At 35.9% G+C, this 19,159-nt stretch overlaps 1 protein-coding gene across 1 annotated transcript in view; it reads left to right on the top strand.

Moving 5' to 3' along the window:
* LOC134260218 (uncharacterized) overlaps positions 1-17,418 on the top strand; it is a 56,989-nt gene extending 39,571 nt beyond the window's left edge. The window contains exons 30-40 of the mRNA XM_062742802.1: positions 8,826-9,038; positions 10,017-10,191; positions 10,460-10,618; positions 10,741-10,878; positions 12,357-12,565; positions 12,769-12,930; positions 13,140-13,329; positions 13,580-14,017; positions 14,278-14,421; positions 16,182-16,402; positions 16,580-17,418. Coding sequence (XP_062598786.1) covers positions 8,826-9,038; positions 10,017-10,191; positions 10,460-10,618; positions 10,741-10,878; positions 12,357-12,565; positions 12,769-12,930; positions 13,140-13,329; positions 13,580-14,017; positions 14,278-14,421; positions 16,182-16,402; positions 16,580-16,735 — 2,205 coding nt within the window. The 3' untranslated portion in view covers positions 16,736-17,418. The remainder of the gene's footprint in view (positions 1-8,825; positions 9,039-10,016; positions 10,192-10,459; positions 10,619-10,740; positions 10,879-12,356; positions 12,566-12,768; positions 12,931-13,139; positions 13,330-13,579; positions 14,018-14,277; positions 14,422-16,181; positions 16,403-16,579) is intronic.
* Positions 17,419-19,159: the final 1,741 nt, after the last annotated feature.

The following is a 19,159-nucleotide window of genomic DNA, read 5'->3' on the forward strand; positions in this document are numbered from 1 at the left end:
CAAGTAGTGTAGATTCAAGTTTGTTCAAATCATGACCCCCGGGGGTAGGGTGGGGCCAATATGGCCGATCAAAATTTTACATAGAAATATATAGGAAAAATCTTTAAAAATCTTCTTCTCAAGAACCATTGAGATAGGAAAGATGAAACTCATGGGAAATTATCCTCAGGTAGTGTAGATTCAATGTTTTTTAATTCATGACCCCCTGGGCTAGGGTTGGGTCAAAATGGCCAACCAAAGTTTTACTTTGGAATATATAGGGAAACCTTTTAAAATCTTCTTTTCAAGTACTTCAAAGCCATGATTAGTAATATTTATATGGAATCATCCTCAGGTAGTGTAGATTTAAGTTTGTTCAAATCATGATCCCCTGGGGGGTTAAAATTCAAGACCCCACCCCAACCTCAGTAAACTTTCAGTTCTGATCTGTTATGTGCTTTTTCCGGCTATTCCTTCATGTAAGTTGTCACGAAAATCACGGCAAACAACATCATACCATCACATTTGTCCAGCACAGACTCACTGGTAGAGTCAGCTGCATTTAGCAGCATTTGTCCAAGGCAGACTCTCTGATAAACTCAGCGGCTTTGTCCAGCACAGGCCCTCTGGTAGAGTCAGCGGCATTTAGCGGCATTTGTCCAAGACAGACCCTCTGGTAGAGTCAGCGGCATTTAGCGGCATTTGTCCAAGACAGACCCTCTGGTAGAGTCAGCGGCATTTAGCGGCATTTGTCCAGCACAGGCCCTCTGGTAGAGTCAGCGGCATTTAGCGGCATTTGTCCAAGACAGACCCTCTGGTAGAGTCAGCAGCATTTAGCGGCATTTGGCCAGCACAGACCCTCTGGTAGAGTCAGCGGCATTTAGCGGCATTTGTCCAACACAGACCTTCTGGTAGAGTCAGCGGCATTTAGCGGCATTTCTACAAGACAGACCCTCTGGCAGAGTCAGCGGCATTTAGCGGCATTTGTCCAAGACACACCCTCTGGCAGAGTCAGCGGCATTTAGCGGCATTTGTCCAAGAGAGACCTTCTGGCAGAGTCAGCGGCATTTAGCGGCATTTGTCCAAGACAGACCCTCTGGTAGAGTCAGCGGCATTTAGCGGCATTTGTCCAAGACAGACCCTCTGGTAGAGTCAGCGGCATTTAGCGGCATTTGTCCAAGACAGACCCTCTGGTAGAGTCAGCGGCATTTAGCGGCATTTGTCCAAGAGAGACCTTCTGGCAGAGTCAGCGGCATTTAGCGGCATTTGTCCAACACAGACCCTCTGGTAGAGTCAGCGGCATTTGTCCAAGACAGACCCTCTGGTAGAGTCAGCGGCATTTAGCGGCATTTGTCCAAGACAGACCCTCTGGTAGAGTCAGCGGCATTTAGCGGCATTTGTCCAAGACAGACTCTCTGGTAGAGTCAGCGGCATTTAGCGGCATTTGTCCAAGACACACCCTCTGGCAGAGTCAGCGGCATTTAGCGGCATTTGTCCAAGAGAGACCTTCTGGCAGAGTCAGCGGCATTTAGCGGCATTTGTCCAAGACAGACCTTCTGGTAGAGTCAGCGGCATTTAGCAGCATTTGTCCAAGACAGACCTTCTGGTAGAGTCAGCGGCATTTAGCGGCAATTGGCCAGCACAGACCCTCTGGTAGAGTCAGCGGCATTTAGCGGCATTTGTCCAAGACAGACCCTCTGGTAGAGTCAGCAGCATTTAGCGGCATTTGTCCAAGAGAGACCTTCTGGCAGAGTCAGCGGCATTTAGCGGCATTTGTCCAACACAGACCCTCTGGTAGAGTCAGCGGCATTTAGCGGCATTTGTCCAAGACAGACCCTCTGGTAGAGTCAGCGGCATTTAGCGGCATTTGTCCAAGACAGACCCTCTGGTAGAGTCAGCGGCATTTAGCGGCATTTGTCCAAGACAGACCCTCTGGTAGAGTCAGCGGCATTTAGCGGCATTTGTCAAACACACACCCTCTGGTAGAGTCAGCGGCATTTAGCGGCATTTGTCCAAGAGAGACCCTCTGGTAGAGTCAGCGGCATTTAGCGGCATTTGTCAAACACACACCCTCTGGTAGAGTCAGCGGCATTTAGCGGCATTTGTCCAAGAGAGACCTTCTGGCAGAGTCAGCGGCATTTAGCGGCATTTGTCCAAGACAGACCTTCTGGTAGAGTCAGCGGCATTTAGCGGCATTTGTCCAAGACAGACCTTCTGGTAGAGTCAGCGGCATTTAGCAGCATTTGTCCAAGACAGACCTTCTGGTAGAGTCAGCGGCATTTGTCCAAGAGAGACCCTCTGGTAGAGTCAGCGGCATTTGTCCAAGACAGACCCCTCTGGTAGAGTCAGCAGCATTTAGCGGCATTTGGCCAGCACAGACCCTCTGGTAGAGTCAGCGGCATTTAGCGGCATTTGTCCAACACAGACGTTCTGATAAAGTCAGCAGCATTTTTCCAAGACAGATCTTCATATTTGTTGAAAAAATTAAACAAGGCTACTTATAATTGTAAAGTAAAGCTTCTTCTGCATGTTGCTGTAATTGATGGAGTAAACACATTATTTTCTTTAATTGGTATTTTATTTTGCAACTTTTTATAAGTATAACTTAATAATTAATATGTTATACATGGGGTACTTCTAATTTATTAATAATAATTAGATAATCGAGCAATATTAAATGCATGAAGCCAGATGTTTGACACCTTTTCCCTAATCATCTTCTGTTTTGTTATAATGGTGGTAATTTTGTCTGTATCTGACTGCAAGATATCAATAACTGTAAATTGCTAATCAGCATGATGCTTATGGCTAGTGCTGACCAAGATAAAGCTGTTAATTTTATTATTTTTAAAGATACTACCAAAGTACAAAACATTATTTGTAGGCCTACAATTTAAACTGATATTTAAAATTTACCGGGGTAATATTTTTTGAATACTGGATATACCATCAAACCAGAAATGGAAAAAAAATAAATATTATTCAGTTCCTAGAGGCATAGTTATAGAGTTTCTCAAGCAAATATGTTTGTTTTTTTAATGTTTGACAAAAACAAATAAGCGTTTCATGTGAAAAAAATGTCTATTATCACTACCGGATATGTTTGATTGCTGTATAAATGAAAAAACCAAATACCATACTGTTTCGATTCCCCGAAGTTCATAAGAACGTGATTTGAGGGCTATAACACTGGATGATTAAATGTTAGAATTTAATACATATTAAATCTCGGCATTTGTCCAACACAGACCCTCTGCTCTGGTAGAGTCAGCAGCATTCCCTATGAGAATGATTGTAGGTCATGCTCATCTGCTTGGAGAAGTAAAATTAAAAGATAGTATACACCAATATTGTTAAAAGTCATTCTTGTGAGTTTTGATTGAAAATTGAATTAATACACTTAGCCTAGTAAGTTGTGTAAAGCGGTATGAAGCGCTTCTTGTGAAATAAATTGTATATAATCACTACCGGAAATTTTTGCTTGCCGTATAAATGAAAAACCAAATAGATACTGTTTCAATTTCCCGAATATTGATATGAACGTGATTGAGGGCTATAACTCTGGAAATTTCATGAATGATTAAATATGTTAGAATTTAAATGCATTTTAAATCTTTTACGGAATAAGCTGCATGATTATGAAATGTATCCCATTTTAATATCTTTTACGGAATAAGCTGCATTTTAAAAAAATCTTTTACGGAATAAGCTGCATGATTATAAATTGCTAACCTATCCCAGTTTTATATCTTTTACAAAATAAACTGCATGATTTATAAAACGTTAACCTATCCCAGTTTTATATCTTTCACGGAATAAGCTGCATTTTATATCTTTTATGGAATAAGCTGTATGATTTTAAAATGTTCACTTATTCCAGTTTTATATCTTTTACGGAATAAGTTGCATTTTTAATCTTTTACGGAATAAGCTGCATGATAATAAAATGTATCCCATTTTAATATCTTTTACGGAATAAGCTGCATTTTTAAAAAATCTTTTACGGAATAAGCTGCATGATTATAAATTGCTAACCTATCCCAGTTTTATATCTTTTACAAAATAAACTGCATGATTTATAAAACGTTAACCTATCCCAGTTTTATATCTTTCACGGAATAAGCTGCATTTTATATCTTTTATGGAATAAGCTGTATGATTTTAAAATGTTCACTTATTCCAGTTTTATATCTTTCACGGAATAAGCTGCATTTTTAATCTTTTACGGAATAAGCTGCATGATAATAAAATGTATCCCATTTTAATATCTGTTACGGAATAAGCTGCATGATTACAAATTGCAAACATATCCCAGTTTTATATCTTTTACGAAATAAACTGCATGATTTATAAAACGTTAACCTATCCCAGTTTTATATCTTTCACGGAATAAGCTGCATTTTATATCTTTTATGGAATAAGCTGTTTGATTTTAAAATGTTCAGTTATTCCAGTTTTATATCTTTCACGGAATAAGCTGCATTTTAAATCTTATACAGAATAAGCTGCATGATAATAAAATGTATCCCATTTTAATATCTTTTACGGAATAAGCTGCATTTTAAAAAAATCTTTTACGGAATAAGCTGCATAATTACAAATTGCTAACCTATCCCAGTCTTATATCTTTTATGTAATAAGCTGCAAGCTGCATTTTAAATCTTTTAAGGAATAAGCTGCATGATAATAAAATGTATCCCATTTTAATATCTTTTACGGAATAAGCTGCATTTTTAAAAAATCTTTTACGGAATAAGCTGCATGATTACAAATTGTTAACCTATCCCAGTTTTATATCTTTTACGAAATAAACTGCATGATTTATAAAACGTTAACCTATCCCAGTTTTATATCTTTCACGGAATAAGCTGCATTTTATATCTTTTATGGAATAAGCTGTTTGATTTTAAAATGTTCACTTATTCCAGTTTTATATCTGTCACGGAATAAGCTGCATTTTAAATCTTTTACGGAATAAGCTGCATGATAATAAAATGTATCCCATTTTAATATCTTTTACGGAATAAGCTGCATTTTTAAAAAATCTTTTACGGAATAAGCTGCATGATTACAAATTGCTAACCTATCCCAGTTTTATATCTTTTATGGAATAAGCTGCATTTTTTTATCTTTTTTACGGAATGAGCTGTATTTTACATCTTTTGCGGAATAAGCTGCATGAGTACAAAATGTTAAAAGTATACACGCTATAACTTGCGCCAGTTGAAATACGATTGGAAATTGATATAATTTGTTTATCAATAAAAGTTACGAAAACACTGTAAATTACACCATTCAAATTAAACGCGTTACAAAGTTATCAAATTATAATTTTTTATTATCCTGCGAGGAAAGAAAAATAGCTATTTTAAAATAAATCCATCACGTGACGCCGTCGCTACTTTTAGATTGATAAACACACGTGGCGTAAAGAAAACAAGGTAGGTCGTTTGATATACTACTCACTTTTGACGTGGATGGCAAGCGTCTAACTTAATGGTACTTATCTTTTAATGTATTCAGTATCAACCATCTTCTCTGTTATGACGCATATTAACCTTATATTAATAATTGTTGTCAAAATGCAACATACCTCGTTGTCTGTGATTTCCCGTGGACACGTGTTTCTATATATAGGCCTACTTTTTACGCACTTCCTTCTTCAATATTCATGAATAGACCGAGTTCTTGATCCCTAGATATTGTTTAATTGTTTTGTTATTACAACGACATCTATAGTATAATTTTGTGGAAACTATTATTTTTCATTACACTTCATGTGTTTTAAATCATTCATCATTTTGTTTCACACAAAGTTCGGCGTTCATATAGCGCATATGACTTTAACCTATCCCAGTTTTATATCTTTTACGGAATAAGCTGCATTTTTTTAAAAATCTTTTACGGAATAAGCTGCATGATTACAAATTGCTAACCTATCCCAGTTTTATTTCTTTTACGAAATAAACTGCATGATTTAAAAAATGTTAACCTATCCCAGTTTTATATCTTTCACGGAATAAGCTGCATTTTATATCTTTTATGGAATAAGCTGTTTGATTTTAAAATGTTCACTTATTCCAGTTTTATATCTTTCACGGAATAAGCTGCATTTTAAATCTTTTACGGAATAAGCTGCATGATAATAAAATGTATCCCATTTTAATATCTTTTACGGAATAAGCTGCATTTTTAAAAAATCTTTTACGGAATAAGCTGCATAATTACAAATTGCTAACCTATCCCAGTTTTATATCTTTTATGGAATAAGCTGCATTTTTGATCTTTTTTTACAGAATGAGCTGTATTTTACATCTTTTACGGAATAAGCTGCATGAGTACAAAATGTTAACCTATCCCAGTTTTATATCTTTTATGGAATTAGCTGCATACTTATCTTTTTTTACGGAATAAGCTGCATTTTATATCTTTTACGGAATAAACTGCATGATTACAGAATTTTAACCTATCTGAATTTTATATCTTTTACTGAATATTGGCCATAATAAATATATTTCTAGATTCTCATCCCTGCCCACCTAGAATTTATACCCTGCCTCGATTTTTTTCTTTTTCTTAATTCTCATCGAGATCGGTATTCATCTACCATTCTACTTTCGTTTTAAATCTAGCACTGGTTCTCTGCCCTTGATTCCAGTCGCTGCCGCTAGGAATTATTTTCAGGGCGCTTGCGCCTGTTTACCAATGTCAGGGTACCAGTCTAGTTTTAAATCCTGCAAAGTCGACAGTTGTATATGATAGTGTTGACTGAAAAGACAGTAATTGCTGTAATACGTAGAAATTTTAAACAAGGGTCATTGGTTGAAGAAGATTGGCGATGATGTGAAGTATGAGATAATTGAACCTTTATCACGACTTTTATTTGGGTATTGTTGTAGATAAAATTACACTGATTGACCAATAGTTTTGTAGATTTTATTTATTGCTCAGAGAGTTTATTTGTTGAATAAATTAAGACACACCTACTTATAATGAGATAATATTGAAGCATTCTCAAAGTAAAGCTTCTTCTGTTACTGTAATTTATGGAGTAATTACACTATTTTCTTTATTTAGTACATTTGTATTTTATTTGACATATTTTCATAAATATAACTTAATAATTAATATGTTATACATGTTGTACTTTTAATTTATAAGTAATAATCAGATAATCGAGCAATATCAAATGCATGAAGCCAGATGTTTGACACCTTTTCCCTAATCATCTTCTGTTTTGTTATAATGGTGGTAATTTTGTCTGTATCTGACTGCAAGATATCATTAACTGCAAATTGATAATTAGCATGATACTTATGGCTAGTGTTGACCAAGATAAAGCTGTTAATTGAATTATTTCAAATATACTACCAAAGTACAAAGAGCTCTTTGTACAATTTAAACTGATATTTAATTACTGGGGTAATATTTTTTTAATAATACTGGAAATACCACCAAATCAAATGAAAAAAAATATATATATATATATTACTAATTGAGAAAGTCCCTGTCATTAAGGAAAAGCAAATATTATTATACTATTTAAGTATCTTTCATACATAAAATTGTAAACCATCTCTCCATTAATTACTGTATATCAGTAAATCCATGGAAAAAGAACAGAAGGTCTGTCTTGGACAAATGCCGCTAAATGCCGCTGACTCTACCAGAGGGTCTGTCTTGGACAAATGCCGCTAAATGCCGCTGACTCTACCAGAGGGTCTGTCTTGGACAAATGCCGCTAAATGCCGCTGACTCTACCAGAGGGTCTGTCTTGGACAAATGCCGCTAAATGCCGCTGACTCTACCAGAGGGTCTGTGTTGGACAAATGCCGCTAAATGCCGCTGACTCTACCAGAGGGTCTGTCTTGGACAAATGCCGCTAAATGCCGCTGAATCTACCAGAGGGTGTGTCTTGGACAAATGCCGCTGACTCTACCAGAGGGTCTGTCTTGGACAAATGCCGCTAAATGCCGCTGACTCTACCAGAGGGTCTGTCTTGGACAAATGCCGCTAAATGCCGCTGACTCTACCAGAAGGTCTGTCTTGGACAAATGCCGCTAAATGCCGCTGACTCTACCAGAAGGTCTGTATTGGACAAATGCCGCTGACTCTACCAGAAGGTCTGTCTTGGAGAAATGCCGCTAAATGCCGCTGACTCTACCAGAAGCACTGTCTTGGACAATTGCCCCACCCACCAACCCATTTCATCTCATTTCGTGACTTCTTACATGAAGTATGAACCGCTTTTTCCTAGCCGATGTGCTCAATTGAGCGCTGCAGCCCCTGGGCCTCTTGTTTAAAGTTATGCTCTGAAATACTAAAAGTACACCCATAAAACAGCTTCTGTCCAACTGTTTCGCTTCTGTCCAACTGTTTCGCTTCATAAAAAATTGACTGTATAACTATTAAGGGTATAGAGTGTTCTCCATTAAGGTAATTTAAGCAATTAGAGTTATTCCCCTTGTCTGCCATGTTTTAGGTCAATATTCCCAGATCCCTTCGTTATTCAACCAAGTTCAATTTGTTACACTGGTTACTGAGGTAAAGATAACTATTTTTCTTATGTATTTACGTTTGTTAATTAAAGCCTTTATTTATAATTCATAATTTTAAGATTGTAAATATTTTCCCCCATTTATTTCTTGCATGCATGTTTAAAATTGGTCGCTCAAAAAGGAAAATTCACTGCTTTGCCCTAGAAGATGGTGGCTAAGGGGAATAACACTGAGTCAAAATAAGTCATAGGAAAGCAGTCTATTAATAATGATTGTTGTAGGTAATATCTGTCATGTCTATGAGTATGTTTCTGTATAACACTGCCATTTTATGTGGTTACTGTACAGGTGGAACTTCACTCTATTAGTGGAACATTAGTGAGTAGGAGTGCCATGTTGGATGCCCTCGAGTACAAGATTAACTGTTCAGGTCAACTTAAAGCTCACGGAGGGTTTGATTTCACCCAGCCACTAGGTGTAACCACTGTCGGCCAGTCTAGGGAACCAATCAACGCTTGGCTCCCTTTGTACTGCACCAGACAGCATTGGGAGAGAGTTAAGGTAAGATCTCACCCAGCCACTAGTTGTCACCACTGTCAGCCAGTCAAGAGAACCAATCAACGCTTGGCTCCCTTTGTACTGCACCAGACAGCATTGGGAGAGAGTTAAGGTAAGAGTAATGTGGATTCCTAAATGCATGTTTATATGCAAGGAATTTTTTTTCGTGTAATTTAGCTTGAAGCCTCACAGGCAAAATAAATTACAAGCTTTGATTTAACATTGCAGAAATAAAAATTATTATAAATACTAGATCAACAATCCACTCATGAATTTTATTTTCTTGTGTTTTGCTGAATAGGAGCTATTTCATGATATTAAACTTGTACTTGGGAGGAGGAGGATCATATTGTTTATATGTCCCTGTTGAAAGGATGTAAAATTTATGTCTGGTTCACAACTTTATTATGCTTTATTTTAATTTTATATTTCACCTAAATATTTTTTAATGTAACAAGGGTGTGTCATGACCTTGATCCAAGGTCATTGAATCAAGTTTAAAGTTACAAAATATGTACCACGATGTACAGTTTATAATAGTACAAAGTATAATATTGAAAGTCTATATTTAAAAAAAAAAGATAACACATGAGTCAAGGGGATATAAATACCTTGACCCATGGCTATTTTGGCAAGTTGAAGGTCAGTGATAGACAAAGTGTAAAATCTCTTATCAGGTTTATGAATTCTTAGTGTAAAATCATTAAAAATGATAAAAAAAATGTTTCAAATATTGCTCTGTACTAAAAGGATGTGTTATTTTCTTGATTCAAGATCATTTTAGAAAGTTTCAAGTTGATTTCATAAAGTTCTGTGGATAATTGGTTATGAAAAAATTGCAGCATATTTTGAGTTTGGTCACAGGTTCTCTAATAGACCTTTCTCATAAACATTCTATCCGGTCCGGTTTTAACCTTTAGTTTTTACAAAGTCACGTGATACCCGACACAGCGTGATTGTCATGTGTTCTTTTTATGACAGGTATTGCTGAAGCCGTCACTGGGATATTTCTGTACCCTTGACCCCCTGGGTTACGACTTTCAGCAGATGGATGTCATGTTCATGGTTTTGGGGTCAATGGTGGGAGGACTGACCGACACGAAGTCCAGTGATCAGCAGCTGAAGATGATCTTCTGCTTCCTACAAACTTGTCAAGGTCAGATCATTTTGTTTTCATCATATTCATTAAGGTCAAATAATATTGAAAACAGAAGATGTACAGTGTACTACAAGATTTTTTTTTTTTTAAGATTATTGATTGTGATAATATTCTGAATTTGTTTAAAGTTAAACATTCTCCTAGTGCCATGTATGTGTGTAAAATTTATAATTATTAAACTGTTTAAAACATATTCATGGTTTGAAGTGAGATATTACTGTAAATATTTCTAGGATAACTTTAAAGGTTTACTTTGTTGTTACAGCCTGTGTTCAAGACTTTTTACTGGAAGCCAGACTTACCGAGGCTGTCAGTAAATTCCTCAGCTCACCTGAAGACAGGATGAAGCATAAACTGCCAAATCTCAACACCATGATCGGATATGTCCTCTCACTGCCAGCGGACACTATCAAAACTCTCATAGGTGTGTTACATGTATTTCTACACAACTGATGTATTTGTCTAATTATCTGTCTGTGGTTATGGATCCACTGATATAATATTTTAATTATTTTTAAGTGATTTAACATTCTTTCTCAAAAACAGATGGAGAAGAGGGTCTGAGAAAATTCTGGCTTGCCATGGTAACAGAATGTACGCGGAGAGGGGCGTCAAGAATTCTCAGAGAAATCAACTCTAATATCACTCATGGATTGATTGATCTGATTTTACATGGAAATAAAGGTACGAGGGGTGATCAAAATGTTCGCGAACTATCTCTATATCTACAAAACCAGAATTCAGATTAGAATGAAATTCGATACACAGATAGTCATACACAAGTTCAATGAATAGCATATGCTGAATAAAGTTTTCCTCCTTGTTTGTGATGTCACAATGTGAAAATGACGTCACCATGTAGATCACTTGTGACGAAAAATGGTTGTCTCAGTCGAACTCGTTCAACAAACGACTGTACAATTTATTACATATCTTAGAAAGTCCTTTGCCGTAGCATATAAAAATTTGTACACAATTTATTAAGACCAGTTACTTCCTATAAATTCAATCAATGATTGGATTAATTGTTTTAGTGAAGGAAGGCAGATGGTTGAAAATGATACTTGTCATCTTGCCCACTAATGCCCAGTGAAAGCAAGTTTGAAAAGATATCTGTTTTTAATTAAGCAATTTGCTATCAAGGACCTCCAATTTACACTTTGAAAAACAGCTGAATATTTGAACAATAATATCATTATTTAAATACCTAAAATATCGTTTAATTTAGATTTTAAACATATAAGATATGATAAAAAGGAGGCACATATTCTCTATCCACCTTGAATAAAGGTCTCTCCTGAGACAGAAGATTTGTGTTTTAATGGTCGCCATGCTTATTTTTGGAAGGGATATTCTTATCCACCCATTCTGTTGCTGAGATGTGACCATTTCTGACAAATGAACTGTTCTTGTCACAAAAATTATCTCACATGGAAAGAAATATAAAACTCAGAAAAATCTTTCAACTTTTGTGACAGAACGCTACCAAGGGGGTCACGTGACCACCAATATCACATGATTCGCGCATGCGCAGAACGGTGGTTGATGTGCATTAAAATTGGAGAGGATTAATTTAAAATACAATCAACATTGAAACTAAATATTGTTTCTTTTATGGAAGTTATTCAATTAGTTCGCGAACTTTTTAATCACCCCTTGTAAATAAAGTTTAAACTTCTTTATCCTAAATCAAATTCCCAATGACCGATATTTTAATTTTCCTCCAACCATGAAATAATGACCCCATAAAAGTATATGATTTTACAGATTGCTAATTTAAATTTTGATGATAAGTTTGACAAGTTATGACTGATACCTATATACTAGTATTTAACTGAAGCCTGTGTAATGTCAAAATCACTGGTATCTCTCTTGTTATGAAAGATAAGAATAAAAAATTGTTTAAATGTAAATTAACATAGTTCATGATACATAATTCCTTGCATTTGTTTTTGAATAATTCTGTAAACAGAGCTCTTCCATTATTTCTTGAAAAAGGATTTTTTTTTATTCTAAAAATGATCCACCTGAAATTATTTTTACATGCTGTGTGTCTTATTTTTAAAATGAAGTATATTGGTATTGCAAAGAATGTTTTCTGAATCAGTAGAGCTACTGTCTCACCAGTGACCTCTGTAGATATAATGTTATTATTATTATAGACAAGGAAGTGGTGAGTGAAGAATCTGCATACACAGACCTTATAAAACGCCTCTACTCTGAAATTGGTAATAAAAAAGATATTCCCCTGACCAAAGTGTTTGATCCGCGAGAGGGACTCACGATTGACGACAGCATGACGAAGAAATATGACGAGAAAATGGATCAGGCGATGGAAGTTTGGGCTCAGGCGGAGCTAGATATTATCAGAGTATGTCACACTTTAACTTTTATTAAGTTTATAAAATTTTTGCGATAATAAACAACTTTTTCAAGGTACATGTAATGTTTTCAAATTTTGTACAAAGGTAGTTTACATGTAGTTTACATTGTACTGCTATGGAGACACATGAACATTTTGCAGTCATATCACTCTGTCTGTCTATATCATATTTTAATTTATTTTTTTCAAAGAACAAAAATCAAACCAAAAAAGTGAATGCTGCCAGAAAAGCTGTAGAACAGTGGCAACAGGAAGGGAGGGCCGCCGTGGTGGTGGATCCAGTGACTCAGTCAGGATGTGGGGTGGATGATCCCTGTCAACTGACAAATTCAAAGCTACAACATCTGACTAAGGTTAGGAATTATATGACTGTACAACATATCATTTCTTAACAATAGTAACATATACATAAATTGTATAACTAACAAGTATCTTAGCATATGTTGTTAAAATGTTGAACATAAACATCAAATTTAATCCATAGATCATAGATTTATAATGCATTTAGTACATATCCCCTAGTTTAACTATTTCACACCTACTCTATTTTTTTGTTTGTCAGATGATCCAGATTTTCTCCAATCAAGCTAGGCCTTCTTTATCCAGTTTTCTGGGCTGCATGGCTTTTATTGAGTTTTGGCTGATCCAGACCAGAGATTTAGCAGAAATGGACAGAAATGATGGACTGCCACCAGAGGGCTGGATTGAGATGGCCAAGGAGGCAGTGAAAAAAGTCTATACCTGTGCTAATGGTTGGTATTCTTTAGTAGTTAGTCAGACCCAAGTATTTTGAGAGATCAATATTTCAAATTGTTAAAAGTTTGATGTAAAATGGCAGATGTAAATTTTCTGATTCATTACTTGAGTACAGATGGAGTATTTGTCACACATACTGTATTCATGGTTTTCATTGTACCTCAAAAAAATGAAAAATGAAAATTGGTCTAGTAATTACAAATAAGCTCTTACAAATTTTATTGGTCATAAGAGTTTTGTTTACAGAGCAACTGAAGTGTTGTATGACCCCATGTGAGGAGAAGGATTTACTGGTTGTCAAGGAAACTGAGAGTTTGGAGAGGGCACCAGTTTCAGGAGGACCAGATTCTACACAGACAGCACCAGGGTCTGATAGTGATAGTCTGTGCACAACAAAACAGCAAGCGGGTGATGATGTCGATGATTCCTTTGACGATAGTGACGATGGAACAGAGAGTGATGAGGACATCGATGTTGATTTTGATGTTCCACCAAAACCAAGAAAAGTGGAGAAGGTGGTGCAGAGGCATATTTCATTGCCTGTTATATTGACCTTGATTGACCCTGACCTAGATGTGGTTCAGTTGTCAAGGTTACTGATATGTCAAATCATCGCCTACCATAGCAACAGTAAGGCCAGAGCTGCGGTGGCCAACAAACAGTATATCGACTTTGCCACAAAAGGTCAGTTTATTGTCTTAGTAATGGTGTTATTTCTAGTTAAAAACAAAATTAATGTTTTAATTAACGGAAAAACAAGCAGAATAAAAGATACTTGATAAATATCAATATCAAACAAGGATTTATATTGCAAAGGGACATAAATGATTATCTAAAATTGGGACATTTAAACTACTTCAGAGATCAAATGATCCATGAATTCTCCAAGAGGGCCATTTCATGCTATAAATAGTTTTTCACTTTATTGTCTTCTTTCACGACAGTTGATTACCTAGAAGAGCTCAGAAAACTGGATGTTGACTTAATAAAAATGAGAGAAGATGCGATCAAGGATGTAATGGAATCAGTTCAGAACTTACGGGCTAACTACTGCATGCTGCATACCCCCTCGATGTGGGCTTTTATAGGTAAGTACCCAGTATGGGCTAACTACTGCATAAAGCAAACTCTATTTATGTGGACTTGGAATTTGCTAACCACTACATGCTACATGCTCCCATCATGAGGACTTTTTAAACTTGTATGCTGCTAAGATAGTGCATGTTACATATTTCCTACATGTGGGCTTTGCTAGGTGTGTATCTGGTACAGAGATTATAGGCTAATGTCTACAGTGTCTGTATTCCCTCCATGGACTTTTATAAATACACATATGTACCTGGCAGAGATTTAATCAAACTGTCTTTGACTTTGCTTACAAGTTAGAGAGAAAGGCATTTGAAATATTTTACTCTATTAGAAATTAAAATGCTGCTCTCAACATTTATTTAAGGAATGACTCTAATTCTTGGCCAAATTATTCGATTATAACCTGGTTTGGGTCAGTTTACGCTTTATTTATAAAACTGTAGCTCTAGCTTATCAAAAACCATTGCACTATTTTATGCGGATTATAAAAAAGCATAAACTGATCAAAAACCTAACTATTCTATGTATTAGTGTAACTTGTGTGCCAAGTTATATTGAAATGACAAAACTGTAGAAGAGTAGCGTTTTAGAGGAATTTCACAGAAAATTCTATTTTTAGCAACCATGGCAACACCGTTCATCGAAATCAAAAACCGATGCACTATTCTATGTATCTTTTAGTCTAAATAATTAAACCAAAACTGTAGAAGGAGTAATGTTTTAAAGGAATTTAAAAGAGAATTCTACTTTTAGTAACCATGGCAACACCGTTCACCAGAATCAAAAACCGATGCACTATTCTATGTATCTTAGTGTAGTCTACTTTTATGCCAAGTTATATTGAAATCAGACCAGAACTGTAGAAGGAGTAGCGTTTTAAAGGAATTTCACAGAAAATTCTATTTTTAGTAACCATGGCAACACTGTGCATCAAAATCAAAAACCGATGCACTATTCTATGTATCTTAGTGTAGTCTACTTGTGTGCCAAGTAATATTGAAATCAGTAAAATTGTAAGCGTTTTGAAAAATACAGACAGACAGACAGACATCGGACGCATTACTATCGCATAAACTGTGACAGACAGACAGACAGGATGTAAAATTGTGTTGCTTTTTACCAGGTTATAATTGAATAATTTGGCCAAGAATTAGAGTCATTCCTTATAATTTAATTTTAAAATAATTAAACAACTGTGGGTGTAAAATTGTGTTGCTTTTTATGAGTTCAAATTTGCCGCTCAATAATACATCCCTAGTAATGGAAGTGATATGAAACAAGGGGAGGTAATAACTGATGCACAGATCTAGCAGCCATGATGTTTTTTTTACACGAGGTAAGATCGATCTACTGTTTAAAGTTAAAGGTACATTTATTAAATCTGGAATTTCTCATGAATCCCAAGGACTGGAAATGAGGGGATTGTATGGATACAGATGATTCAGCTAGTTGTCAAGGGGGTGTGTTCCCATACCAAACCAGGTTATTAAGGAATAATTTGCGTTCCTTGTAGGAAATCAACCAATGAGAGACTAGAATACAAACAAAATTAAATTATAAAGATATATCACTAGTTTTTTCATTAATTGCTACTCCATACTTTTAACTGCCAATGCCTACATTGCAAATAAAACTGGCTTCTCATTAATCAGATGCTGATAAATAGGTTTTTAATTTCAATGAAAACTTATTAGATCAAAACTGTAACATATGAAGGTTGATTTTAGAGACTAGGATTACACAAGTTTCCTTTTCACAGGTTATCTGATGTGTACATACAAGGAGAGAAACCAAGGCTTCAGTGATTTAATGTCGGTCATTGTGGATGAGAATTCACCGGATCAGTTCCCGCTTCTGGCAGACAAAGTCAGAGTTATGTTTCTTGGGAAGTACAAGGACTACGCTGTACTGGCCCGAGGCAATGTCTGGATCCCCGAGGCCAAGGTGGCCAAACAGTTTGTCAAGGTTCTGGGAGAAGAGGTAAATTATAGGATAGAGTCAGACCTCATTTAAATTCTGAGTATAGTAATATAGTAATGAAAGTTATAGATTTTGTCATCAACATAGGTAAAACTATAAAAACATGTGACAAGATTCCTATCTATGTACCAAACTCTCCCTTCCATGCAAATTTATTTTTTTTTTTAAACATTTCAGGTTTGGAATGAAATAGATGTGGAAGTGCGCTCCCATGTTCAACTGCATGTGTACCGTGAATCAGATATTCCTAACAGGCATGGCCATTGTAACTCTAATCCCTATATTCCCAATGCACTGAGAAAAAAGCTAGGGATGCCATTACTTAAAAATTAACAGGCTTTAGTGTTCTTTGTAATGGAGCCTAAGGCTCAAGTGATGTAGCTGGAGATGCCACCATTCAAAAAAAATGCAGGCTACAGTGTCCCTTGTCAATTCATGTGAGCCTAAGGCTCAAGTAAGGTGGCAGAGGCTGGGGATGCAACTACTAAAATAAATACAGGCTACAGTGTCCCTTGTCAGCTCATGTGAGCCTAAGGCACAAGTGAGCTAGTAGTAGCTAGGGTGCAACTACTCAAAGATCGACAAGCTAAAGTGTCCCTAGACAACTCATATGAAGAACTTTGCAAATCTTCTCAAATAGATAAAGTCATGTTTAGACATGTAATATGGAAGCACCCTCAGGTACATGTAGTTGAGATTTAGGTTTTTTGATTCTTAAAAATCTTCATCTTAAAAGAATACTTTATTATATTACATAATTTCTTAAATTCATATGGTAGCATTCTTAGATAGTGTATATGCACATTTGTTTTAATCATGGCCCCTGGTTGTAAGATGGGGCTATAAAAATGGGAGAAATATTTGCTAATGAAAAATGGCAGTTCCAAAGTGACTAAGGTGAGCATTGTGGCTCTTGTTTCAACTTAATGTGAAAGCTTTCTGGTGAACTGAAGTGTAAGTTTATCAAGAAGGTTCAAATATTAAATGAAAAGTTTGAAATAATACATTTGTTTGATTATGTCACACTTAGTTGTCACTTTATTGAAATAATTTATATGTTTATTATTTTATGTTTTATATAGTTACTGTTTCATTTATATTTTTACAAACTTTTTCTCTGTATTTTAAATATTATATATATATGTATTTTTACAATCTTTTACACTCTGAGTTTTATTAGCTCATCTGAGCCGAAGGCTCAAGTGAGCTTTTCTAATCACATTTTGTCCGGCGTCTGTCTGTCTAGCTGTCCGTCTGTCTAGCTGTCTGTCTGTCTGTAAACTTTTCACATTTTCGACTTCTTCTCAAGAACCGCTGGGCCGATTTCAACCAAACTTGCCACAAAGCATCCTTAGGTAAAGGGGATTCAAGTTTGTTCAAATGAAGGGTCATGCCCTCATTCAAGGGGAGATAATTGGGAATTAATGAAAATTTGGTGGTATGTTTTAAAAATCTTCTTCTCAAGAACCACTGTGCCAGGAAAGATGAAACTTATGGGAAAGCATCCTCAGGTAGTGTAAATTCAAGTTTGTTCAAATCATGACCCCCGGGGGTAGGGCGGGGCCACAATGGCTGACCAAAGTTTTACATAGAAATATATAGGAAATTTTTTTAAAAATCTTCTTCTCAAGAATAACAAAGCCATGATTGATCATATTTATATGGAGGCATCCTTAGGTAGTTGTGATTCAAGTTTGTTCAAATCATGACCCCGGGGGGTAGGGTGGGGCCACAATGGCCGACCAAAGTTTTACGTAGAAATATATAGGAAAATTCTTTAAAAATCTTCTTCTCAAGAATATCAAAGCCATGACTGATCATTTTATATGGAAGCATCCTCAGGTAGTTGTGATTCAAGTTTGTTCAAATCATGACCCCCTGGAGTAGGGCGGGGCCACAATGGCCGACCAAAGTTTTACATAGAAGTATATAGGAAAATTCTTAAAAATCTTCTTCTCAAGAATAACAATGCCATAATTGATCATATTTATATAGAAGCATCCGCAGGTAGTGTAGATTCAAGTTTGTTCAAATCATGACCCCCGGGAGTAGGGCGGGGCCACAATGGCCGACCAAAGTTTTACATAGAAATATATAGGAAAATTCTTTAAAAATCTTCTTCTTAAGAATAAGAAAGCCATTATTGATCATATTTATATGGAAGCATCCTCAGGTAGTGTAGATTCAAGTTTGTTCAAATCATGACCCCCGGGGGTAGGGCTGGGCCACAATGGCCGACCAAAGTTTTACATAGAAATATATAGGAAAATTCTTTAAAAATCTTCTTCTCAAGAATAAGAAAGCCATAATTGATCATATTTATATGGAAGCATCCTCAGGTAGTGTAGATTCAAGTTTGTTCAAATCATGACCCCTGGGAGTAGGGCAGGGCCACAATGGCCGACCAAAGATTTACATAGAAATATATAGGAAAATTCTTTAAAAATCATCTTCTCAAGGATAGCAAAACCATAACAGTTCAAAGGTTTACTTTTGGATTTCAACTTTTCAATAATAAACCAATTTCTACTTTTTCCTAGCCACAGTGCTCAGGTGAGCGATGTGGCCCATGGGCCTCTTGTTTTATTTACTAGAATGTAATTTACTTTAAATACTCATATTCAGATGGTCAAATAGAATCTGTTATCATTTCATATTCAGCTTTAAAGTTGCACCAATCAAATACATTTTATGATATATATACGTGTAGCATTTTGATTATTCCATAATTTTCCATACAAAAAGAGAAATATTTAC

The sequence above is a fragment of the Saccostrea cucullata genome, unplaced genomic scaffold, assembly GCF_032062105.1.
Source record: "Saccostrea cucullata isolate Sc308-1 unplaced genomic scaffold, CSIRO_AGI_Scuc_v1 ctg915, whole genome shotgun sequence".
NCBI lineage: Eukaryota > Metazoa > Mollusca > Bivalvia > Ostreida > Ostreidae > Saccostrea > Saccostrea cuccullata.